The sequence below is a fragment of the Augochlora pura genome, chromosome 10 (genome assembly GCF_028453695.1).
Source record: "Augochlora pura isolate Apur16 chromosome 10, APUR_v2.2.1, whole genome shotgun sequence".
In the NCBI taxonomy this organism is placed as follows: Eukaryota; Metazoa; Arthropoda; class Insecta; order Hymenoptera; family Halictidae; genus Augochlora; species Augochlora pura.
This window is the reverse complement of record NC_135781.1, coordinates 6,072,437-6,098,459: the sequence shown is the minus strand read 5'-3', so window position 1 is coordinate 6,098,459 and position 26,023 is coordinate 6,072,437. Positions and strand designations below refer to the sequence as shown.

The 26,023-nt window shown below is 34.2% G+C and overlaps 6 protein-coding genes across 13 annotated transcripts; 3 read left to right on the top strand and 3 right to left on the bottom strand.

Moving 5' to 3' along the window:
• Positions 1-1,558: 1,558 nt before the first annotated feature.
• Positions 1,559-3,635, bottom strand: LOC144476478 (translation initiation factor eIF2 assembly protein). Its single transcript, XM_078193500.1, has 7 exons — positions 3,302-3,635; positions 2,886-3,196; positions 2,719-2,826; positions 2,428-2,650; positions 2,240-2,362; positions 1,915-2,174; positions 1,559-1,676 (listed from the first exon to the last, which is right to left on the bottom strand). Exons 2-7 carry the CDS (start codon positions 3,090-3,092, stop codon positions 1,644-1,646), a joined length of 954 nt encoding a protein of 317 aa, XP_078049626.1. The 5' UTR covers positions 3,093-3,196; positions 3,302-3,635; the 3' UTR covers positions 1,559-1,643.
• Positions 3,636-3,836: 201 nt separating this feature from the next.
• LOC144476479 (copper transport protein ATOX1 homolog) lies at positions 3,837-4,400 on the top strand. Its single transcript, XM_078193501.1, has 3 exons — positions 3,837-3,989; positions 4,067-4,142; positions 4,226-4,400. The coding sequence occupies exons 1-3, from the start codon at positions 3,978-3,980 to the stop codon at positions 4,354-4,356; spliced, it is 219 nt and encodes a 72-aa protein (XP_078049627.1). The 5' UTR covers positions 3,837-3,977; the 3' UTR covers positions 4,357-4,400.
• A 1,206-nt stretch (positions 4,401-5,606) lies between these two features.
• Sstn (stepping stone) lies at positions 5,607-9,500 on the top strand. Of its 2 annotated transcripts, XM_078193497.1 has the most exons (5): positions 5,607-6,216; positions 6,302-6,582; positions 6,669-6,969; positions 7,198-7,350; positions 7,444-9,500. In XM_078193497.1, exons 1-5 carry the CDS (start codon positions 6,213-6,215, stop codon positions 8,844-8,846), a joined length of 2,142 nt encoding a protein of 713 aa, XP_078049623.1. In that variant the 5' UTR covers positions 5,607-6,212; the 3' UTR covers positions 8,847-9,500. The 2 variants fall into 2 exon arrangements, with proteins under 2 accessions (XP_078049623.1, XP_078049622.1); XM_078193496.1 differs by having other exon boundaries at positions 5,608-6,216; positions 7,198-9,500.
• A 136-nt stretch (positions 9,501-9,636) lies between these two features.
• On the bottom strand, positions 9,637-16,995 carry LOC144476477 (E3 ubiquitin-protein ligase makorin-1). 2 transcript variants are annotated; one of them, XM_078193498.1, is made up of 6 exons: positions 16,516-16,995; positions 15,769-16,059; positions 15,321-15,645; positions 14,923-15,245; positions 14,700-14,856; positions 9,637-14,539 (listed from the first exon to the last, which is right to left on the bottom strand). In XM_078193498.1, exons 1-6 carry the CDS (start codon positions 16,548-16,550, stop codon positions 14,405-14,407), a joined length of 1,266 nt encoding a protein of 421 aa, XP_078049624.1. In that variant the 5' UTR covers positions 16,551-16,995; the 3' UTR covers positions 9,637-14,404. The 2 variants fall into 2 exon arrangements, with proteins under 2 accessions (XP_078049624.1, XP_078049625.1); XM_078193499.1 differs by having other exon boundaries at positions 9,637-14,536; positions 16,516-16,994.
• A 708-nt stretch (positions 16,996-17,703) lies between these two features.
• On the top strand, positions 17,704-24,247 carry Woc (zinc finger protein without children). 5 transcript variants are annotated; one of them, XM_078192464.1, is made up of 12 exons: positions 17,704-17,818; positions 18,592-20,773; positions 20,858-21,211; positions 21,287-22,122; positions 22,186-22,409; positions 22,489-22,724; positions 22,797-22,983; positions 23,062-23,187; positions 23,263-23,384; positions 23,495-23,642; positions 23,718-23,814; positions 23,895-24,247. In XM_078192464.1, exons 2-12 carry the CDS (start codon positions 18,626-18,628, stop codon positions 24,067-24,069), a joined length of 4,653 nt encoding a protein of 1,550 aa, XP_078048590.1. In that variant the 5' UTR covers positions 17,704-17,818; positions 18,592-18,625; the 3' UTR covers positions 24,070-24,247. The 5 variants fall into 5 exon arrangements, with proteins under 5 accessions (XP_078048590.1, XP_078048587.1, XP_078048589.1 ...); XM_078192461.1 differs by having other exon boundaries at positions 23,715-23,814; XM_078192463.1 differs by having other exon boundaries at positions 17,712-18,157; positions 23,715-23,814.
• Positions 24,248-24,312: 65 nt separating this feature from the next.
• Mrpl19 (mitochondrial ribosomal protein L19) lies at positions 24,313-25,918 on the bottom strand. Of its 2 annotated transcripts, none has more exons than XM_078192467.1 (4): positions 25,819-25,918; positions 24,925-25,363; positions 24,571-24,855; positions 24,313-24,481 (listed from the first exon to the last, which is right to left on the bottom strand). In XM_078192467.1, the coding sequence occupies exons 2-4, from the start codon at positions 25,161-25,163 to the stop codon at positions 24,352-24,354; spliced, it is 654 nt and encodes a 217-aa protein (XP_078048593.1). In that variant the 5' UTR covers positions 25,164-25,363; positions 25,819-25,918; the 3' UTR covers positions 24,313-24,351. The 2 variants fall into 2 exon arrangements, with proteins under 2 accessions (XP_078048593.1, XP_078048592.1); XM_078192466.1 differs by having other exon boundaries at positions 25,551-25,900.
• Positions 25,919-26,023: the final 105 nt, after the last annotated feature.

Sequence of the window (26,023 nt, the reverse complement as noted above, 5' to 3'; positions counted from 1 at the left end):
TACATATTTAATTTTGTTAATCGATTTTTTTATCTTATTAATTTTATAAAATGCTTCGTGTAGTTAGAGTTGGTGGTTAGAAAATAAAAATTTATATAATTATTTGTTCCATCGATGGTGGAAGCGAAGCGTCGGGAAAATTGTGTTGGTTTTCTTCGAAATACTCCGTCGGAAAATTGTCAAGATGCTCGGAGTCGTCGACCAGTCGCGGTTGTCCAACGAGACGTTTCGTTTCATTTGTAGTAATAACGAGAATCGTCATTTACAGGAAATTATTCGTTGACCTTTGTGCGAAAGATTCCGCGTGAAATTGCTATTGCTAACTTTCCCGTGTTCGATCTTCTAAAAAGAAAATCGACACGGAATGGGTATTTTTTAACGAATAGATGCGGTATTGTAATCGACTGATCGCTCGATCCATGAAATAGTGTTTTCTGGTTTGTTTGTTTCATCGGTTGATTTCTTGTACCTACACTACTTTTCATTCTTAACCCTCGGAAGGCGGACGTTTTACTTTTTCGAAGGTATCGTAGAGACGGCGAAGCCTAGGTCTGTAGATGTATTCTTCATCGTACTTCTTCCAATAGAGGCAACCTCGTTACTGAACCGAATAAAAATTAATTACAATTTAAGTTAAAAAGTCGGAGGCTGAGAAAAACATGATAAAGTCGGATAATAAAACGTTTGAAGTACCCGGGTCGACATGGACCCGGATCACCGTCGTCTGAGGGTTAATCGACGACAAAACAGTGCGCGCAACGAAAACAAGAATGAAATCTTTGTAAAACCATGAATCTCGGATCCCTATCGATAATTGTGTATACTCAGATACTGGAATACTAATTACCAATACCGATGAGCATCGTACATAAGTGAGGAGAGCGATGTAACGTTGATTCCAACCAGAATTACGAAAACGCTGTTTATCGAATGGTAACGCGATTACGATCGTCAGAGGAAAAAGGAATCGAGAGAGAGAGAGAAATATTCACGAAAAGTAACGGGATTAACTGATGTAACTGAAGTAGTAGAAATAATGGAAGTGTTGGAAGTGATGGGATGATGCAAGTAATCGCTTGATCTCGTTGATTTTTATCGATTACGAAGAAGAATAACCGAGAAGAAAACATTGCTCCTTGGATATGACTGTACAGCGTATTAACTTGTCCGGAGGTACATATATCGAGAATCCTTTTTCAAGTCGAAGTATTAAGGATTGCATATTGTACATAAACAAGACATATTTTCTATATAAGGGACGTCGCTCGGTAAGGCCGATGGCTCGAAAAAATATTGCAATATTATGATAATTCTTTTAAGCGGTAGGATAGCCTTTAATCGTTTTATGTAATGTAATGATAGAAGAGGGTCTGGCAGAATAAAAGTGAAAGTTCTGTATTTAAAATGTGTTCCCCGAGAGTACATTTATTTGTTATTTCACCGAGTTACAGTAGTCAAAGTATGTACATTGGTTTAATATTCTTCTTGGTATCTACCCCGCTTCTTTTTTCGGTTCCACAGGGAAAGCGTGTTAAACGAACAATAACAAAACCACGTATTAACGTAAACGCAATATCCTTTTATTAGTCGTAATTCGCAATAAATCTAATTACACTTAATTAACTTATAACGTTGAAAGTTAATCACTCTTGTTCTTTTCGTTGATTTTCTACTTCCTGAAACAAATGAATTTAATTAATTACAAGTAATGAAGAACTATGTTATACTTATCTTCTATCTCTTTGCACTTTGTTAATACCGCTACGATGACGCTGTACTAATAACAATAGTCGTACTATTTTTGTTTATATTGCAATGAAATGAGCGACTGAAGAGTAGATGCTTTTGTTTCTTGAAAAATTTACTATAACGATAGAAAAAGCACTCGGAGCACTAAAGGATACTATTGTTTACTCTTTGAATGATATCCAGCAACGTCGAGCTGTTGTTCGGCTGAAAAAATTCCTTGATCTCTTCAGGAATGCAAAAATGATTCGGGGGCTTCGGTTGAATGCCAATCTCCTCGCCGATAAATCGGAACTCCGGTGTATCGCTGACGTGATTTAACAATTCTTCGTAAGTGAATAGCGTTCCTTTCGTTGAAGATTCGTCCATAGAGCCAAAATCAACGATCTTTACCTTATCTTTTTTATAACGAATCACATCGAATGAATCTAGAATACGAAAAATGTTTCAACAGTGGTTAACTTGATGCAAACAGATATATTTATTCACTTACAATCGTCCAGTGGAAACCTGTCTTTGATATGTTCCATGAACAAGCTTTTAATATCTGTTCGAATATTGTATTTTTCCGATTCGTTGTAACTATGATACTGTGATATATCCCGTTGACTGATAGCTGCATGTTATTTAAATAATTATTACAAAGCATAAGAGAGTTCTGAATAATTACAAAATAATTACCTATGAGTTCATTTTTTACCACGAAACATCGAAATTCTGTGCATGGATTAATGTCTCTCCATTGCTTCAATATAAGACAAAACTCTAATGGAGTCTCCTTATCAGCATGATTCCTAATATTATGTAAATCTTTTGCAATTTTATCAGAACTTTTCAGTAACAAATACACTTCTTCTAGTGTCTTGCATTTGAGAGTTTTGGTGGGTGCAACCCAAGTTGCATCCTGAAATACCATAGATATTAAGGAATTGGATAAACATACAGTAAAGAAACCGAAAGAAGCATATTTACAGAAGGTGATTTCCAATTGCCTTTAATGAAGACTGCGCCATACTCGTCTATCACATCTTGAATTTTCTGGCTAAACTCTGGGAATGTTGGTTGTTGTTCAGACGAATGCTAAAAAAACATCTCTGTTTCCTTTGTTCTTTACCATGTTTAGTCAAAGAATTATTTACCTCTTCGTTAATTACAGGAGAACCATCTGCCCATTTTTTATCTTCCAATGATTCTTTTGTTGCTTCCACAGGTAAAAAAAATACATCGTCTTCCAGATACTCAAGTACATTATTGGGAATATGAAGAATTGTAGCTTCCAGGGCGTCTTTACGAAACTTTGGATACCATGACGGAAACGAGCATTCCGGTTTCAGATCACTGATCATATTAAAATCCAAAGTGGATCCAACCTTCTCTGACAAGATTAAATTTTTAGGTTGCAATTGGTATGTTCTATTCCTATTATAATGTCTTTAAGTGGATTTATTGTCTGTAAACACGCATTTACAATGTTAATGCTAATCAAAATATTTGTTTAATATTGTATAGCTGCAATTTTTATTTAATCTTATAGAGTAAATTTTCTTTAACATACAATGTAGTATGTTTGTATACATTATGTATACAGTGCATTATGCACATGTAACCGATGTTAACGCCTCTTTTGGAGAAAAATGAAGCTCTCTTCGGGATCCGTACAGCGCCAATTGTGGTCATGGAAAACGGTCAAACTGTTAACCACAATCCGCTATCGGTAATTTGTATCACGTTCTCCTTCTAAATATTTACGCGAAGCTAGACGAGTAATAAAACGATGGGAATGTGCGAGTCAGCTTAGGAAACACGAAAAATATGCAGGAGTAGGACCCATTGCTATACAGTAATGATACCTATTTCTACACGCGTTTCTTATTTCTAAACTGCCGCCTACGTTCCCTCCATGTTGCTGTGCATTTAAACGCAGTAAATACTGTTTCAGCAAAGAATCGTCAGCCAATCAGAACAAAGAAAATTTCTATATCGAACCTCGCTAATGGATCAAGCTGTGGCTTGGAAATGTGCAGAAGTAGGACTCCTTGCTCCCCATTTTACCCAAAGTTCTACCACACTAATGCTACATTCGCCGCGTATGTGTGATGTTAGTTTGTGACGACAGTTCTGTACCGCGTACGAGTACCATATGATAATTCTCATCACTGGTCATGTAAATGTAGAGTAGTTTCAAAGTGCCACGTCAAATCAAAAATATAAGCATAAATACAGTTACCATTATGGCATTACAGGTACCTAAGTTTTAATGTAATGTAACAATAAGATTTATACTAAAACCGAATAAACGAAAATTTAAAAAAAATTACAGGTATACGAATTTCACGTAGAAATGGAATGCGATGGATGTTCTAAGGCTGTGAGAAACGTACTTTCTAAGAAAGAAGGTATGAATTAATATACATCTTATACCTCTCAAGTTTGATTCTTTGCTTTTACTATGTTTGTGTCTGTAATTATTCATTTATAGGTATTGATAATATAGAGATTGATTTACCAGACAAGAAACTACTGGTAACAACTACACTGTCTTCCGACGAAATATTAAATGTTATTAAACCAACTGGAAAGGCATGTAAATTTTTAGGAGTAAAAAAGTAATTGTTTATTTAAATTAAGTTAAATATATCGAGCGTATAAACATATTATATTTTCTTACCTATAATATAATGTCATACCTAATAGAATACATGAAATTTAAATATCTTTAGGAAATCACAGTATTCTTCCAAGTGTCCAATGTTATTCAATTAAATGTTTAACATTGACATTTGGTTTTGGACTATTATTGCTACTGTGTCAGTCATCCATAATTAAATCTATTTTTTCGATTCTTTGTTAAATACTTTTACATAAACTTATTTTTTATATATATGTTAAGTGAATACTATTTGTTGATTCTATTATCATTTTACTTAAGACAAATAATTTAAAAAAAGGTATTAGCAATTTACATAGAAACTGTAGTAATTAGATTTCATAAGTAAAATGCAAATTGTTTACTTTCTTAACTGTTCCTCTAATGCTGTTAGATGTTGTTCAACGTAATGATTATACCTGGTCATTGTGTGCATCTACTACATTATTCGAGTAAATAGAAAACTGAGCATCAGAGAAGTTTTTAGATAGACACGATCCATTCGTAATACAACTTTGTTCATGAGGTGATCCTTAACACATGAAACTATTTCTCCAGTATCTTTGCAAACAATATTATCTTTAGTAAAGTTAGTTTTCCAGATTAGTAATTGTAGTGCTTTACAATAAAATATAATGAGTATTTCACACACTTCATATCTTCACTTCACAAGAGGAATTAGAATCGAAAATTCTGAAACTATTCGATTACCTTCTTTACCTTGCATTGAGTAATATCCATAACTTTAGTTTACATTTGCTTTCAAAATATATCTCTTGTTTCTTACGTATTCTATCAAACGAATATTGAGTTGAGACAAAAATTAAGGTATGTAGAAGCTGTACAGTTGTTATGTTATCACAATGTTTAATGACAACTATCCTTCAACATCGTCGCCATCACAAATTTTTGGCATGTCCTATGCTGCAATGCTACTACGCCAGAGTACATATGTATATTGTACATATAGTAATACCTAAAGTGAAGAAAGATTCTCCGACCACAGAACAGTCTGCTAGCGAGAAGAAGAATACAAATTGCTTTGCTCTGGTTGGCTGATGATTCAATTGACGACAGTTTCACTACGGATTGTATGAGCAATAATATGGTGGATATAACAAATTACTTCTGGTAAAATCCAGAAATAACAATTGTGGAATATGCTACAGTATGTCACAAATGTACACAAGTTATATTCTATATGCAACAATGTTGGCATTTATACTGTAACGTTATCACGTTTCATGAGCGGCGCGAACATAGCCACTAGTTCATACAATTGTGAGAAGAAGGAATCGTTTCGTCCCGGCAAGAGTCCTACTTACGAACGCATGCGCATTGTTAATTCATTACCCAAAAATGCTAGTTCCTGCATGTGTGAGTAATGACGATCCGCGTCATTATCGAGTCATACTTTGATAATGTTTGTCGTTTGTTTATCAAAAATCTATTCTATGTATAATGTAATAACTTGAAAATTTGTCTCCCCGATGGAAAAAGCAACGAGTTGTGTTGTGAAATTATCTACTGATCTGTGGTGATAGGACTATGTAACAATAGCAGATAACCTACTGTTGTTTTCTATCGAGACTTATACAACCTGCGACGTCGAGGGATATAAGATGATGGGAAGTAACATTCTAATGAAATTTTCTTGGAACAAAACAAGTAGCAAAAATGTTGTTCAGTGTACATATTTTGTATCAACTGTTGCACTTGTCACAACCGATGATGTTGAGAGTATAAGAGACGCTTCGATTATATAAACATTCTATTCGAATCCGTGTATCAAACAGAAGCATCACACCTCGCCAATAATATGGGTAAGTGATGAATAATCATATTTCTTACCAAAGACTGGAATACTTTGGCAAATCTTTATATGTATAATTATATTTTTGTCGCAAGTGATGGCAGGGAACGAAAATACCTCTGGATCTTTGGCAGAAGATTCACTGTCCACAAGGTTACAGTGGCTTCGTCAACGCCGGGAAGCTCTCCAAGAAAAGTTAGTTCAAAAGAACAATGAACTAAAAAATTTGTGTGTTGAAGAAGCAGAATTAACTGGTGTGTTGCCACCAGAAATTCCATTGGAACCTGGCGAAAGCCCACCTGTGTTCCGTAAAAGGGTTGGAACAGCATTTTCTTATCCACAGAATTTAATTAACAAATTGAAAACAAACGAAGTTGTATGTATCGTAATTGTATCAATTATTAGTTGCTCTAGTTAGAAAAGTCACATTGCAATGGAACGAATACATTCTTTTTTTTACAGGAGGAATCTACCTTGGAATTGGAAAGACAAGTCCAAATTGGTATAGTAGAAGCTGCCTTGGGTATTGTAAATGATCACACAGAGAGTAAGGCTGTACGCCGTAAACACAGGCTAGTCTATCAACAGAGTCAGCGTAGACTTCAAGAATTGGAAGTGCGATTGAACTTTATAAGGCAGAGCCGTACCAAAAACCAACAAAGCGTGCAAGCACAACACACTGCCGTTTTCAACACTCAACCGCATTTATATACAAACGTGAAGCATAGGACCAAAAAGCCTCGGCCACCGTTGGATGGCACAGGTACTGCTTACTTATACTTTATAATAATTTGTCTCACGTTGTTTAAGCTAATAGAATTATTTATATATCTGCCCTATTTATTATATTATTTATAAAAAAAAACTATATGTATATTAGGACAAAATTATACAACAATAAATAAGGCTGATGGATAAATAATTTTGCTTAGCTGAGAAACAATGTATAATTTCTTTTGATTCGTTCGTTTAAAATTAATTTTGTTCTCAGTAAATGAAGGAAGTACAAAAGTCAGAGGTTTGCTCCAAGAGGGTGGCATAAGTTTAAGTCCTCTGGGATCAGAAGACAAGTGTAGTACATATCCGGGACATGTATACGATGACCAACTCCTAGTAACTAATACTTGTAACCACGGTCATGTAGGTGCTTATTGTCCGCCCGTGTCCGACCAGCGACAAAACATCAAAATAATCGAGCACGATCATAACGATAATCAGAATGTTTATATATTACCAGACCAGTATCGGACACGTACGTACTCGCATGGCAGCGGCGGTTCGCGAACCCAAAATCACTATCAAGAAACCGAAAAGTTGTACCGGCCATTGCCAAATACTTATACGGAAGAGGAAAGACAAATGCGATACCGTCAGATTCAGCAACAGCAAATGCAAGAACAAACTCACAACTACCAATACAACGATTACAAACACTTGGACAACGATGTCCAGCGGAGATCCAGTCAAGACTATTACGACAGAGATTTCCGTGGGATGCATTACACGCACATGTCTGAGTTCCCGGTGTACCATAAGAACAACTCGCAATCGCAATCCCTACTCAGACGAGATCGTGACTCCGGCGGAAGCAAGAATTTGCGGTATACAGACTCGCCTAGTGACACGCAAATACCGACGGGTTACTGGGTAAGATACGAAGACGAGATTGTGTGGTGTCCCGACGACCAACCCATAGCGGACAGATTTGGAAGCTTAGATCGTAGGAAGCGGAATGCGGTGCAACACACTGCCAGCATGGGTGCCGACATACAACCGCGATATCGCACCGTGTCAATTGGAGGCAGTAAAAATTCCGTCTGTGTTCCTCCTCATCAGAACGCCTCCGTTCATCTACTTCCATTGTCCGAGCATCCATCGACCAACAATAAAATGCTACTTCGCACGCAATCGTTAGGCAGCGTGGAGAAGTGGCACTCAAGCCATTTGCATGATCTGCTCGACGGCAAGGACACGACAGATAATATTAGTCGCAAGGGGAAGGAGAAGGAGTGGTACGAAACTTCATTAGATTCGGGAGCGAGTTCTGGATTGGATCTTGGCATAGTAGCTTCGCATAAGAATATTCATTATCAATCCACGGTTCCGACATGTTCCAAACTGCCGAATACTAACAGCTCCGAGGATGGGAAAACTAGTAGCTATATGCCCTCCATGAATCATCGTAAGACTGACTTGATTACTGCCGAAAGCGAACAGCATTTGCAACCGTTATCATCGACTCGGTACGAGCACACGCGGAAAAAAGTACTCGAAATCCCAGCTGAATCAAAATCGTCTCAAGAAGCTAGTGAAGAGGCGATTCGATTAGGATCATCGCAGAATTGCACAATTGTCCAGGCTGGAAAGTATCAACCTTATAGAGAAGTCACAAAGCCATTCGAGATGTCCGATTTTTACAAATATTCAACCAAGTTCCGTAAAAGAAACGAGGGAAACGGGCAAAATTGCTCGAGTGATGCACAAGATGATTCGCGAGGGGCACATTACACCGGAACAGATCTTCACGGGGAATCGGATGTGTCACACGTTGCTCAGAACGGATCTGCTGCAGTTCAAAAAAGAATCTATCAGCCAGTTCAACGGATGACTTGTCAGCCGTATCTGGCGTCTTTGAGATAACTTTTCCATTTCGCATGAATTAAAAAGATATTAAGTGATCGATAGGCTGGACCTATCTAGTTAATTATTAGAATTCTTTCCCCGTTGTAAAAGATTGAAACACAAATTATTGATTATTATATTCCATGAAAATTTCTAGCTTAGGAATATTTGGAGGTTCTAAAAAATTTGCGATGTAATGTTTCTTAATTTACCTAGTAGATGAAGAAGTCGCATTTTAATCTTTACCACCTTCTACAAATTTTATTATGCATTTACAACATTTCTCAAAATCGACAGCATTGACGTATTGAGACCTGGTTAGTGCCTTATTTTGATTGAAATTGGGGAGAAAATCTGTATAAGGAATGTATGCACGTGTTACATAGCGAATAAGAATTAAGACAGAGTTTTAATATACGTGCGCTGACCTGACGATTTGACGGTTCTAGGATGGAGCAAAAGTTTTCTGAGCGTTACCCTGAGTGTTCGAATCACGATCGCGATCTAGCAATAAATATTAATTTAAGTGATCGTGTTTCACTGCATCGACTGCTTCGTTTAGGAACGTAGGATATAAAGACATATTTTTATATGATTGATTTTATAGCATAATTATTGTAATGAATTGGCTTGGTCTAAGCTGGCAATTTGAAATTGTATACATAATTCAAATGTTGTTTATGGAAATACAAGAAAAAGCACTTGATTGCAAAGTTATTCGCTTTCGGACACAGAGAATGTTCTCTTTTTAATAGTGAAGGGAACAGACTGATACAGTCATTTTTATATATTAATATGTATCAACATATGAAGAAAAATGTTTATTTATTTACAAAATATTGTAATACGACATATATTGTAGCTTTTTTGTTTAGTATATTAAAAGTGTCTGAATACTTTGCCATGCTGTAGTTCGTTTACTATTTGATATTGAATAGAGAGTCAGAAGATTTTATTATTTCGTTAACGTTCTCTTCTGATATTTTTCACTTTTCTATTTTTATTCGTTCATTTGTCATTTCCTTGTTTTCTTCAATTCATAGTTGCCAGTGGGTGCTTAGCCTTGGTCAATTTTAATAATTAGAAGTACACGTATATAAATTATACATGACTGGTAAACAGAAACAAATAACGTGATTAGAGCTTCACTGCAGAGATCTTGTGTGTTTCGATAGATCATTATGCTATTTATAGATGTTCATAGATAAATATGAATAAGTATATTGTATTTTTGTTTAATAAGAGTGTTTTGCACAATATCTGCTGTAAGACATAAGACTATATTAAATTTCTTAATTTTGAGTGCCTTGGATTTTGAGAGCCAAAGACTCGAAAAACATTTCGCAATGCATTTTCTTTTCAAACTACATTGTATTTATTTATAGATAAAGTCTATATACGAATTTAACGAAATCATATTTAGTTTCGTAACGTATCGGTAATAGAGTACTATTTTCATTTTAAGTTTAATAGATACACTGATAAAAATTTACATTTTCGACAGTAAGCATAGTAGACTTAATCTAACGTCTAAATTAAGCGACAGTACGAATTCGTGACAGAAAAAAATGGTTTGTTTATTAAATTTTTATCACACCTTTCTCAGAAATAATAAACAGTTGATTCTTACGCATATATATGTTGTATTGTATATATTTGCTTGCCCTATTGTTTCCATTCATATTGCTAAATTCATAGTTGAAAAGTTATACATATGTAATTGATGAAAATTCTAACTTTAGGAATGTCAACCTCTTTACATAGACGCATGGTTCACCATTTTATTCGTCTACTTCCAATAACAAAAATATATCACCGTAAGAAATGAAATTGAAGCCAATATACATACATATCACTTACTTTTCTCATTGAGCTTGACTAATATACAAATTAATGACTATAAACAAACTACTCGACACTCGAGCAACAGAATGATCGCGAGATTACTTCCGGGAAACTCGTGCGTCTATTCCAATCAGAAATTACAGTTTCGTTACGCACAAGACAATTTATAGATATTCTAACAGCAATATAAATTTTCTATAGTTAATAATGATCTCGATCACGCGGAGCACGTGAACTCTTGGCAATGGTTTCGTATTCTCGCAATAGTACGGCGAAATTATTTACTGCTTAACTCGTTACCACCTTAACTTCTAACTTCCTGTTTTATCATTAACAATAAGCTTAAAAGACACGTTAATGTTGGGCAGTGATAAATCACAATAACGAAACGATAACTCGAGGCATTCGATTTTGACACTCTACCTACCGGAAGTTATTTTAAAGTCACCTTGAATAATACTATTATTCAATTCTTTTAAATGTACTAAAGTCATTAAGTAGTTTATTAATAGAATTCCAGTAGTTAAAGTGTTTAATACTACGCTTGATTTATCGTTAATAGATTGCGGATCTTTATGAAAGATTACAAATTTTCTGAAACAGAAATCGAATAAAAACTCCTTTTATTAATTTGAATAAATTGTGTTTAATCTTTTTTTATGCAATCATTTCTATCAGAAACAAATAAACTCCGCAGTCTAGTCGTTGAACACCGTTTAATAAGATCTTGATCATTGTGACGGGAAATTCGCGAAACCTTACTTTCTACAGTCTTGTCTTACATTACACTGTTCAACATTTTCTGCGACAAAAAATTATACAATTAGTTGAACAGTGTTATCGGTACCCGTCTGCAGACAGTTGCAAAAATAGATAAATCGTAAAATTAAAAAGAACACTGACCCATATAGCACTTCTCTCGTCACGCATAAAATTAAAGAAGTTCAACAAAGTAGACCAAATCGCTAAAACAAAGATAAATCTCTAAATCTGAATTTCGCAAAGATACGAAAAAATTCATGGATACGGCGCATAGTTTCTAAACTCTTTCTGGTTTACAGCTCCCTTTTGTCGAAATTTTGTTTATTGGAGTAAATTATCTCAATTATTATAAAGAGTTCCAGACGCGGTAGTGTGCGAATTTTTTTAACTTTTTATAGGTAGGGTAAAAACAAAATAAAATAAAATTTCGACGTCCACCGGAGAACGGAAGTCGCCATGTTGGAGAACTATGATATAGTAGGAAGTAAAAGTCAAGGTCAGTTGTACCTAAAATGCACGCCCTATATAACTAGTATCGCTCAAGCAATTAGATTTGCAAGTTTACGACTCAGGCAGTCACTCACAAACCATATAAAAATTCAGATTCCTATACATTCGCTTATGCACATCTGTAAATATACGAAAACGCACGGCATTCCGTTCAATCGACAATAACATTTCTTTGACCGCTCCCCCGCCCACTTCGCCGGCGCCACGCATTGTAAAACTAAAATAAATTAACACGTCGGAAACTTGTAATCAAATTCATTGGCACTCGGAAAACACGTTCGCTCCTTCACGACATGCTGACGCGAAGAACACGCTTTTAAAAACAGAACTAAATTCGAACTGATGAGAATTGGCAACGCCCAGTGTTGACAAATACACAAAGTTCTTATTATTCTTATTGTTAACGCGTAAAGCAGTAGCGAATTTCGATACAGAATTGGGCAACATCTAACGCAATTAACGATTAAATTTTTCATTTAACTGGCATAGATATATTTAATCGTCAATTGAATTAATTATGAATTGTTGAAAACGACTAAAATTTCAGTCGGTCAACGCCCAACACTGATTTTAAACATTTAACGAAAATAATAATGTAACGTGTACCTTCATTTAGTTCTGATAGGAAATGAAAAAAGAAATATTTTAAAATAGATATTTACCATATACAATAATATATCAAACACTTCAAGTTCTTGTTTTTTATAAATAGCGTTAGCAATAACAATAGACGCCGAATTATAACAGTTCTCTATAAAATTAACAATATAAAAATTTTATAGAAAGTACAAACAACTTGCATGCGTAGAAAGTTTGTCCAGTAAAATATCATGTAACGTTAACTAACTGTTCACTAAAGGCAACACTGAGAGTAGATTCTTGCAAAAGAAACATTATTTTGTTTTCTTACTCCTACGAACAACAGATCGAATTTATATGCGCAAAAACATTTAACGTAATACTCATTCAGGCGAATTCCTTTAATACCATTGAAACTGTTTATTTGCATGTGAAATACTTCTATCGAAAGAATTGATACCATATTCTTTGGCTTTTATTTCTCTTTATACAGCTCTAGGATTGCCTTCATTCATTATTACACATAATTATACTTGTCTGCTACAACAGCATCATTGATTCCGATAGGTAGCAATTAAAAGTGTAAATGTATAATAAATAATAAAATATAAAGACGAATTGATAAAAAATCCCAGAACTATTTTCGGTTCATCTAACGTTCGTATAATATTGTTTCTTCTTTTTTGTTCATTCTCAAATTCGGAATCAATACGTATTTGCTAGTACTTCTTTTTGTTTTCTTTACCATTACAAACATTCAAACAAAGATTCATACTATCGCACAGTCATACTTTATTACATACTACACACGATTTGCGCAATTATCACGGATACCTTAATTCTATATCAATTAAAAACTAACACTATACAATCGAATAATTTAAGGAATTTGTTGTATTTTTAAATGTTCTCAGAGCTCTAACAGGGGGTAGCATGAAACACGTTCATTTCATCCCCGATATGCTGATTATTGCAAATAATGGTTTACTGTTTTTTTCGTTTTTTAAATTGAACACTATTTTCCATGAATTCTTCTTTATTTTCCAAGTCGAGTAACGTGAAAAACATAGTAAAAGTCAGACTTGGTTTTCTTTACCCACAGAATAAGTACCTAATGGAGATGAAAGTAATTCTAAAAGAAGAAAAGACTAAAACTATATCGTAAAAGAAGTGATCTTCTCTTCATCTTACTCGAAAAGTTCTTATTCGAGCGTTAAGTTTCACGCCAAGGATTAATAACAATATTGATAAAATGAATTTGATTTAAGAGCACGAAGGATAACAGTACACTTATTCTGCTTAGATAAATAAAGAAAATTCATTTTGTTACTAAATCAAGCATCGCTGGACAAAAATTTTTAAACGTATAAGTAATCATTGTTATCTAACGGTACCTTCTATTGACTTCTTTTTAAGGAAGAAATCATTAAGCGTGAAACAGAATTGTGACTTGGTGGAATCTATTTATGCTGGCAAAATATCTTCTATTTTTTTAATTAATTTGGACCACTGATGTAACAGATTTGATGCATACGTCTTACGATTGAGTATTATTTGTAAGAATATTGGTCAAGAATATGCGAAAACAATTATTACAAAGTATAATAGTATAGTATTAAAAACCTTGTCATTATTATACATGCGACTCGTTTACTACTGCTATCTTCTATTTACCAATCCGATGCATTTACACGTCGTTCAATGTAAATATATCACCAAGCGAAGCACACAACGCAGACAGGATACCTTCGAACCATAACCATTCAAACAATTCGTAAACTACTTGTCTATTCAGCCACTGAAACCACGTATAAGTGGTGGATAAGATAGATAATACAGATAACAGTAACAGCAGAAATGATTGTCGAATTTTAGTACAACTACTCATAAGAAAGTTCGTGTCCAGACCAGTCGGAATCTTCCGAATCTGAAAACACAGTGACAATGTCCTCGATTTCCAAATCGAGTAACCAGCGGTCGTCTCTCTCTTCTAGGTAATCCCACAAGAAAAACTGCTGTAAAAATACATTTACTAGTATTTAGATATTTACAATAGAAACGTTATAGCACTAGACTTCTCTATGATTACATATACATTGGCTGTATAATGTTACCTATACATAAAACAAACGAATATAGATGAAATCAGAGATTTCATGTGTCACAAAAACTTACACGAAAGATGTCGATATCTTCATCGGCATTGCGTCGTTGGCGAACAGGTGGACCAACATCTGTTTTAGTACCATCGGGAAGCGCGTGGAGATAAAAGCATTTGTTACCGAAAGGACATTTGCCGCGTCCTTTATTGAAATATTTGCAATCTTTGGTGCTATAATAAATAATTTATATATCAATGTAATTAAATATTGTAATGATAACGACTGATTTGTCTTACCCCAATGCACATTTATAGTCCATTATTAATTTTTCTTTTTCTTCCTTCGTGTCTACCCAGTACATACTTGGACACACAAAATCAGAAGTGACACGACATTCAGGACAGGCTCTAATAATTTTGTTATCAAACTGTTTAGCTTGTCTCCACTTTCTGATACAACTTAAGCAAAAGCAATGATTGCAATTTGGTAGAATACCAAATCTCTGTTCACCAGATGCTTTCTCCATCACTATTTCAAAGCAGACTCCACAAGACTTTTCCCTGCTACGTTGAATTGCAAAAGAAAGTTCCATATCTACTTCATGCTGCTTAACACACGCCTATAGAAGAAAGAAAAATAAGATATACAATAAATCATGGTCTTACAATGAGTCAAATATAATATATTCAATTACATTCGTATGTTTCTTTCGAAGATCTTCGTTGTGTGGATGTAGTGCAGCACGATTACACAGTTCGCATATATCTCCATGCAAGTATGTACAATTCCGCTTTTTACAAATTCCAGTTGCCATTGCATATGGACAGAGTGGTTCTACTGATAAACTGGATGCTTGACCAGAAGGATTAACAGCTTGCGCATAAGATAGCGGATATGGAGAACTTGCAGATGTTCCTAAGGTATTGCATGTCTCGCTTGCTGTAGAGGAACCAGCAACAGACGAAGGTACAAATTCTGGTGCTTTCACCCATTCTTCACACACAGAGGCACTTTCTGTACTAAAAATGCATCAGGCATATAATCAATACATAAGCACACATATTGTATGGCCATGTAATGATACATATTATATGTATATGTATATAAAAATAAAGATCTATATCACCATGGTAGCAACATACACATTCTTTATTGTTGATGAAGTTGAAGTACTCGAAGCGTGTTGCCCAGGCGAAGCACTATCTACCATATTACCATCCTCTGAATTATTTTCAGCAGTTTCAGTTGTGTGACGAAAATGACACTGATTTCCAAATTTACAGATGCCATGCTTAAAAAATCGACAAGCAACATTAAAAGGTGGTGCAGAGCCAGATATTACTGTTTCTGTGGTACTCCCATCATTTCTAACACCTTGGCTATGGTGATATCTGCAGTTGCTCCCTTCTCGACACATACCATTTTTGAAATAGCTACAACCAGAAGATTTTTTTTTAATAAATCGTCAGTTATTATAAAGTCATAATATTCTTGTTTATTGATACAAAGAAACAGTTAACCTTAAAATATTTTGATTACAAACATCTATACAAGTTGAAAACATACTTGTGTGTTTATGTACAAAAAATTGTAGTTTACAAATGTATAAACTCATTAAGATTTGTTTTCAATACATTATCGTTTTTTTGTTAACAATAATTACACTGTTTCAACGAATAAATATGTTTAATACCAAAAATAGAATTTATTTTAAAAAAAGGAAAAGAAAAAACATGCAAACAGTTTAAAGAATATTGATATTTGCACATTGGAATTAGCTGACATGTTATAAAAAGTTCTTCAGAGGAAAGAATTATTATTCTGCTTTTCGTCAGAATTGTGCGATTATTGAAATATATCAGGAAAACGACAAAAGATGAGTTTCTTACCGGCAAACAACGCTCTGTGTCCAATTGTCGGCCATTTTCTAAAGCTTCCACTGTAACAATGATCGACAACGCGTCCTCGAAGGGTCGCGTGCACTTTCCTTTCGTTACAACAGAACGACACAACAAGAATTTATTCAAATAACCGTGAACACGACGTAGCACGATGGTTCCTGTTCTATCAATAATTTTGCCTGACAAGTATCCCTTGGCAAGGATCCCTCGAATATCAACTACAAAAACACCAATTTCCGTCCTTCTACCTTCGTCTGTCCTTACTTCTACCGTTGATCTACACTGTTTTTCTCTTGTGCAAATTTCTTCGTACCATATACATGTATACGTGTACTCTCTGTTTTTATTCTCTATCGACAAATGTTTAACATTTGCTATATATGCAAATCGTCGACTTTAGGCGTGAGAGCACGTATATACGTCACGATTAACCAACAACACAGGCAAATTCACATTTTATTACAGAAACGAAACTTCGCAGTTTTACGAGTCATCAACGTCTAGTACGCATGTGCCCGCAAGTATGTTCTCCGCACGGACTTTAGAAATTGTACTTGTGATACGTGTATTGCGTGCACAAGTTTTTATACTACAATTTTTATACTTAAATTACTTAGAAATGTGCTTAATATGTAAGAACATTATTACATGACATATGTAAATAAAATAGATAATAATAACTTTTATAATATTCACTGTCCGTTTGAAAGATTCAAATTTTGCAATTTCGAACGTCAAAGATTTCGACGAAAGTTTCGCTTCCAAATGTAGTGTATACAAAGTATGTTCTATGTCGTGAGCATGCGCTCGAACTTTGTGTAATTCAAGCACATTTCGCATTTTGCAAAACCATCGAATTCAACGATAATTATCGTCCCTCAAATCCGTTAATCGAAAAAACATAGTGAAAGAAATAGTGTATATGATATAAGTATTCATTATTTTCAAATTACTGCCATGTTTAGATATTTTTATTAAAATAGTTTAAGTTTATTATGAAATGTCATATAATATTGAATTTCTGTTGCAATATTTTTAAAATTGAAGTGAACGTAATTGGTTGAATACAAAAGGGGATGAATAGTAAGAAACAAATTAGCGTCGATAACAGTTGTTATGAGAACGCGGCTTCATTTAGTTTGATCCAAATAAGAGATTATGAATGTATATACGTATGTTGGTAGTGTATGTGGATTGCCGCCACGGCAGCTATATTTCGACGATGAATATTGTATCGTAGTTTTAAATAAGAAATTGTGAGACTGAGTGCTATTAGCATCGAGATTCAAAGGTGATACATGTATTTTTTGTTATCTAAAAGTACAGGAGTGTTTTATATACTTTCAAATATAATTTGTTTCGATCGATGTTGAATTTTGAACTGTGCAGAATTTTTAATTTCTAATCAATAAATAGTGCTGTTTAACAGCCTATACGTTCATAATAAAATGCCATCGTTTAGCAAGGAACGTAAATACAGCTTTTTTCTTCCTTTATTTATGTTTTACTTTCGCTGTCAGACTTGATTAAATCACAAGTACCAAATGCAACATGGCGAACCGAAGCTACTTTCTGCGATAACCTCAATCTTCCATACAGCGGTTTACTGCATCAGCGAAGAAAATGTAGTGTCAGTTGTTTTTCGAGAAATGTTTTATTATTTCTTCTCGCCACAGGGTACTTCCATCCTAACTGTAATTAACTCATTGCACTCTCATGTTTTAATTTATGTGTTTTACATATCAAATTTAAATATTTGTTTATAGTGATCTATATAAATTATTATACAGTGATTCAAAAATTCGTTTACATATTTTTATACTCTAAGAAATATAGTTCTATTATTTCTCTATGTAAACCTATGGTGTAAATCATTTTTTATTTATTTGTTTACATCGTACAAAACCCTTTGTATACTAATTTTATGTAAATGAAAATGTGTATCACTGTTTTTATGTGCCTTAGTTAAAGAGAAACTGTTATTTTTTTCTAAGCGTATATATAAATTTGTGTACATCTTCCTACTAATTTCACTATGTTAACATTGTTTTTATATATTTTTAGATATATGTAACCATATTCCATTATATGACTGAGTATGGATTCTAATACTGAAAAGGATTCACTCTTAGAAGAAAATGAAGAAAATATTGATAGTTCGATTATTCAAAAAAAGAAAATTGATAGTGATACATGCAAAGCACCAGAAGAGATGGTAAATATTGAAACTGAGAAAGAAATTGTACAGACTTGCCAAAGTAGTGAAACCAAGGCTGATACAGCCAATGAAACACAACAAACAAGTGAAGAAAGTATAGATAATAGTAAATCATTAAACACTAAATCGTGTGAAGAAAAGTCTTTAGATAAAGATAAGTTAGAAGCAAACGATTCAAATTTACAGGAAAGCAATGAAAATGTAGCATCAACAATATGTAATATACAGTCAGATGATTTATGTGAAAGTAATGAGAAAACTGTTTTACAAGAAGATAAAAGCGAAGCAATATCAACAACATCAGATGTTGTGGAAAGCAATGACACAATTAATACAGTGAGTAATTCAACCGTAATAGAAAATGAAGAATCTCAAAAAAGCTTAGTAGATGTTCCAGAAAACACAGAAATTCCAAGTTCAACAGATAATAAAACAGATGAAACATGTAATTTAAATGTAGTTGAAAAAGAGGCCGATGGCACCATTGTAGATGATTCTCAATCAGAAAAAACCAAATTATCAGTTGATGAAAAAGATAATTCAGGTAATAAAAAGACTGATTCAGAACAAATATCTGAAGGTTGCGAGAAGGATGCAGTAGAAAAAAATATAATAGAGCCAGAAAATACAGAGTTTGTGCAGTTCTCTCAGGAGAAACATGGAGATGCTCAAATTGAAAATCAATCCATAGATGCGGAGGACCCCTTTGGTGGAGACAACCTTAATGTTGAATCTATTGAGCCAATGGAGACAGATGATCTTAATGAAACCGAAGTAGGTTTTCCTAAACTATGTACTCAGGCTGACAATCTACAAGTTATTGTAAGTGCTAGAGAAAGCGACTTTAATGCTAGCAATAAAGATAATGAAAAAAATAAAGATATTTCTGTTAATGCAGTGCAGTCTTCGAATATAAGTCAAGAAGCTGAGAAGAATTGTATCACAAGACCATCTGATGTTGAAGCAAATTTGTCAGAAGGAAATGAGAATTTAAGTAAAACTAAAGTTGCAGGATCAACTGAAAAATGCGATGATGCAACAGAAAAAGCTCTTCATGAAGTAACAACAATGGAAACTGAAGAAGAACAGTCAAATGTTTTACCAGGACAAGATGATGAGTTATGTATTATTCCAGATAGCATGAAAGTGATAATTCCTGAACAAACGAATAAATCTAGCATTAACAATAACAAATCTACATGTGAAATTAATTCTGATCACAACACAGTTTCAAAAAGTTCTGAAGATAAATCGAGTGCAGACAGCGATAAAGACAAGCAGCAAGATGTAGTGGATTTAAAAGATGGAGATGATAATACAAAAGCTGTTGAAAATACTCATGCAGAGAAAGATTCAATTAACAACATTACAACGACAGCTACGGATGTTATTAACATAGATGAAGAGTCAAAGAATTCTGAAATCGAAGAAATAACTAGCAAAGACATTTGTAAACAATGTAGAGAAGAGAGATCATGCAAGATTAAAGTTAAAATTGGTTTTGACACTTTTAATGTTTGTTCAAAAACTTGTAAAGCTTTGTTCAAAGCTGCCAATAATAGAGCTGTAGATATTCCCAGTGATGGAGTTAATTCCAAGAGAGAGAAACGTTGTGCAAACTGTTTACTGATTGTTGAACTCGGTGATGAACGTAATCTCTCTTGGGAAACAATGGAATTTTGTAATGAAGAGTGTTTAGGGAAATTTCAAACAAAATATGGAAGTTATTGTCGAAATTGTAATGGATCGGTGCAGGCAGTAAGTTTAGGCAAATATTGCGTACGATTTGGTTACGACGTTAGACAATTTTGTTGTTCCACTTGTTTGGAAGAATTTAAGAAAGGATTAAAAGTATGCACATATTGTCAGAAGGATATAAGTTCCAGTACCGAAGGGTTTCTTGCACCGGTCGGCGATAAAGGACAATTTAAAGATTTTTGTACACAGTATTGCATGGAGAAATATTCAAAAATGAGTTCTGTAGAACCTCCAGTCCTGGAAAAAAAATGTTGCAGTGTTTGTCAAGAAGTAAGGAGATATTTTTCATTCGTAATTATTGTACTTGATAATTCAAAATTGATTTTATGTTAAAATAATCTTTTTTTGCAACAGGAAAAGGTTGTTCATTGTGAGGTCCAAATAGATAGATCTGGTCCAGTAGCTATCTGCAGCGAGCCTTGTTTTGCAGCATTCAAATTTGTAAAAAAAGTTGATCCTGACCAATGTTCTACTTGTAAAAAATTCTTTGAAATGCCTAACAAAAAGAGTTCTGTTGTATTTTATGAGAAGGAGGCTCACACATTTTGTTCAAAAACCTGTTTAAATATATTTATTATTACAAACAGAAAAATTGTTCCATGCAACTGGTGCAAAGTAAAAAAATATAATTTCGACATGATTAAAAAGGAGTTGAAAACGGGACAAGTGATGATGATGTGCAGTTTGAATTGTTTGACTTTATACCAGGTATGTTGCATTACCTATGACGAATTCGAGTCATTGAAAATGAAATCTGATCTTAAATGTTTCGAATTTATATAGGTTTCGATCAACGCGGTTTCAGCGAAGAGGATAAACTGTGACTTCTGTCGAGAATTCTCTCAAGCACAGTATCATTTAACGATGTCGGATGCAACGATACGAAACTTTTGTTCGTACAATTGCGTAATGAACTTCCAAGCTCAATATACAAAATCGCCGATAACAATACCAACGGGTGATGACCCTGTGCCTACCGGTATGCCTAAAAGAACATTACCTCAGAGGAATGCGAGCTCGAATAATCAAAAAACCAATGACATGCAGAACAAAAAGAATATGCCAGTGATTTCTTCTGTCACGAGTCTAGCCGCGATAGCAAATGGACAAGCTAGTCCAACAACGCAACAAAATAATGTAAATAATATGGTAATACCTTCGGTTGCAATTAGTCAGAATCAGGCATCTCAAGTCATATTCAAACAACACATAATAACGAGGCCACCGAGTCCAGTTCAAGTTCACAATAAAAACACTCAGTGCAAACCACTGATGCATACAAAAGGAGTGTCTGTGCGTCCGCATCCTTGTACAAAGGCCACGCAAACGGATGGAGTCAACCAGGCAGTTATTCCGATACCAGTACCAATTTATGTTCCACTTCCAATGCATATGTATAGTATGCCTTTCCCTATCCCGTGTCCATTCCCGTTACCGATCCCTGTTCCTATTTTTATACCTACGACAAAAAATAGCGCTAAAGGAATATTTAAAGACATTAAGAGAATACAAGAGAAAATTCCAGCAGATCCATTCGAAGCTGAACTCTTGCTGATGGCGGAGATGGTTGCAACGGAGAAGAAAACCAATGAAAGTGACTCAGATTCTGCTGACGACAGGTAAATCGATGTGCTTCTAATTAACATTGTGAAAGAAACCGGTGATTAACTTTCTTGTTTTAGGGATGAAGAGACTGGTGATCGCGATCAATCACACAGCGGAGGTTTTAGTCCAGAAGGGGTGGATTCTAGTAATACATTTGGCGATGATATGTTACAAATGGCTCTAAAGATGGCAACTGGTGAACTGGACGAGCCCGCTGTTGATTTAGAAGCTGCTTTAACACCAAATACAATCACAGCTACACAAACATCAACACAATCTGAGACCAATATGGAAACTGATGGTAAAAAATAGTTGAAATTTGATAGACAGTGTTTTCTAGGAAAGATCGTAAAAATTCATTTTATTTTTAATATATTTAGTCCAGTCCGAACGACTAATGGTTAGTTCTCGTGGAAGGAAACGAATGGTTCCATACAAACCAAGGTCTACACCGAATAAACGAGCGAGGCGTGTATCTACAACGAATGATATGCCTTTGATGCCACCTCCTCAATCTCAACCACCGCCTCAACCAAGGATTATAGAACCTATGGAGAAACCAGATGCCAACATGGCCCTGAAATATACATTTGGAGTAAACGCGTGGAGACAATGGGTAACTTGGGTGAAATTGTGACATTTGTTCCTTTTGGAAACAGATGTAAGAACTAAATAATATAATTAACAGGTAGTCACAAAAAATGCCGAATTAGAGAAGCAAAGTACACCCATGAGAAAAATGAAATTATTTAAAACGGATCTCCTGCAACTCACGGCAGACGAATTAAATTATTCGCTGTGTCTGTTTGTAAAAGAAGTTAGAAAACCAAATGGCACAGAATATGCTCCAGACACAATATATTACCTTTGCTTAGGTACACATTCTGAACAAGTATGTCTAAAGTGTACAAAAGAGTTTTTGTTTTATAAAACAGCATAATTTTTTGTTGCAGGAATACAACAGTATTTGTTTGAGAATCTTAGAATAGATAACATTTTTACTGATGCATATTATGAAAAGTTTACGGACTGTTTAAATGAAGTAGCGAAGAAATTCTCTGTTCTTTATAATGATGCACGTAAGATATTCGATTATTACATTTTTATATGTTTCGAAAGAAATAATTTTTAATGAACGCCATATTTTTCCTCAGAATATATTGTTACAAGAGTTGAAGAAGAACATTTATGGGAATGCAAACAATTAGGTGCTCACTCTCCCCATGTTCTCTTAAGTACTCTTATGTTTTTTAATACGAAACATTTTAACCTCGTGGTACGTAGTGATTCCCTGTATTATATAATTTTACAGAAATCGTAAAATTTCTAGCAGTCTTGAAAACTAAAATGTGCATCAAAAATTTTAAAATAAATCAAATCTTTTAGACAGTTGAGGAACATATGCAGTTATCATTTTCTCATATTATGAAACATTGGAAACGAAATCCTGCTGCGCAACCTGCTGCTGCAACAGGAAAAGTTCCAGGATCGAGAAACGTACTTCTTCGTTTTTATCCACCGCAATCTGCATTGGGTTGGTATTGGATGTCATAGTTATTGTATTGCATGTCTGAGAATATTAGAAATTTATGATTATTTCTTCTAGAAGGCAATTCACGTAAAAAGAAAGTATATGAGCAACAAGAAAATGAAGAAAATCCATTGAGATGTCCAGTAAAATTGTATGAATTTTACTTATCCAAGTGGTAAGTTAATTTTATTATTAAAGTTAAATATTCCTAAGACAATATGTAAATAATTTTGTTTCTTTTTGTTACGATTATAGCCCAGAAAGCGTGAAAACTCGTAACGATGTATTCTATTTATTACCTGAAAGAAGTTGTGTACCGGACAGTCCAGTATGGTACTCAACGTCTCCATTGGCTAAGGATCATCTCATAAAAATGCTCTATCGCATTAAAATGGTTAAAGAAATTAATGTGGCATTGCTGACTAGTTAATTTCATGTTCATACATTTAAACTTCTCTCTGTTAATTTGGTTAATGTAACAGACAAAAAGTAATCGTTTCCACATGAAACAAACAAAAATGTTCAAAGAATGATGTGTAATCATTGAAATTTTATAATTTCTATTGTATATTTTTCACTTCCTAATGAAATAAAAAAATTTATGAACAATTGAATATTTCATGACAATGTCACGCGTGGACACAAATCTTCACTACAATAAATACCAATATGCTACACGATTAAACTTTTATTAACAGCATAAACAAAAAATTTATACACTCCTCTTTGGTCTTGAAAATGTACGCTTACGTTTCATTATATTCTTTTTTACCTCTAATTGATTGAGTTCAGTCTGTAGTTCAGAAAATATTTGTTTTTGCTCTTCTTGTGGAATGGTTGCTCTGAAACAATACAATAAAAAAATAGTATGTATGAATGTATAACGCTTCTATATGTAAATTAATGTACATTTCTGTACAGAAATTTCTACCTGTAAGTTTTCATTAAATCAAATTTCTCCCATGGTTTAGCAGCAGCTTGTGCTGTCCTTTTACGTTTTTCGGTAAGATATGGCATTAAGTCGGTTACACCTTTCAACTCTTGTCGTTCCCATTTCTCTAACCATTTCTGGTCTTTAAGAGGAATTTTAATTTCATTAACTGGGACTGGTGTTCCTTCAGGTAATATTTCTGCATCCATATTGAATGGGAAAGTACTATATTCCTCCGGTGCATCTCTGAGATAATATAGTTCTTTATCCAATCTTTTCTCCAATCTGCAAATATTGAAAATGTTTAATGAATTCTACACACATTTTGAGATGAAAAAAACAATTAAACACTACCTTAAACATTCAATTTTCTGGACAGCTGGATCATATAATTCATACTTTACTTCTACAGGTTCACCGTCAACAACATTTCTTAGAAGGAATGAAGCCCTTAATCCACAACCCTCCCGCATTATGCATATACCAACAAATCTGTTTACTTTTCCAGTTGCATGTGGATCAGAATATGTTACAGCTAATACAGAGCCAACATAAAATTCAGGAATACTGATGACAGACCTTCTAGCTATCATATCAAGACGTTCTAACTTTTCTCGTAAGTTATTACGGTATATTGGTTCCGGGTCAGGTAAGAATTCTGGGTAAATATTTCTATAATTTTCATCTAATTTATCAGATGAGCTTTGGTCGCCCTTTTTTTTAACATAGTTTTTGGTTTTTCTTTCATGCTTTACCGTTTGCGAAACAGATGAAAACACTCTCCTTTCTTGTTCTAAAAATAGCAAGATAAGTTTAGTATACTAATCAACAATAAAAACATTTAATGTGGTCAATAAAGTAAATGAGGCTAGATAATTGTTGATGTAAACAAATATTCATAAACCTTTAACTTGTATAAGAAATAAACTTGTTCTTCATGCGAATAAATAATAATGCTAGTGTTACATAATAAAACGTACTTAATGAATGTAAATGATGTAAATTTTGCCATATTCGATGAGATAAAAATCTGGATAGAATAACCATGTTTTGAAAAGGCTATTTATAACTTTTCCGGTCTATAAGTTATAATACTTTGAGCACAGGTTATTATACGAGAAACGAAATCAGTATCGATATCATTGACGTTCACGTTTGCTAATTAAGTAGTTTTTTATTGCTACATTGGTAATGTAGCTACAAATAACTGTAGGATGTTGATCTTCTTAAAACATTGTCCAACCTTACACTTGATTTTAGGTTACAGTCGTCTCTAAATTGAAGAGCTTGTGCTTTGCAAACTGCAAATGTTGGTTGGCAGTGTGTCTGTTTTGGGCATTCGTTATTTTCTCCCTTTGTCGTTCACTATGAGGGCAGCACTGTTTAGCTGAGAATCGCCTGCCAATCAGAGCACAACAATTCGCTGCATTTTCTCAATTCAAGAGCCTCGTTG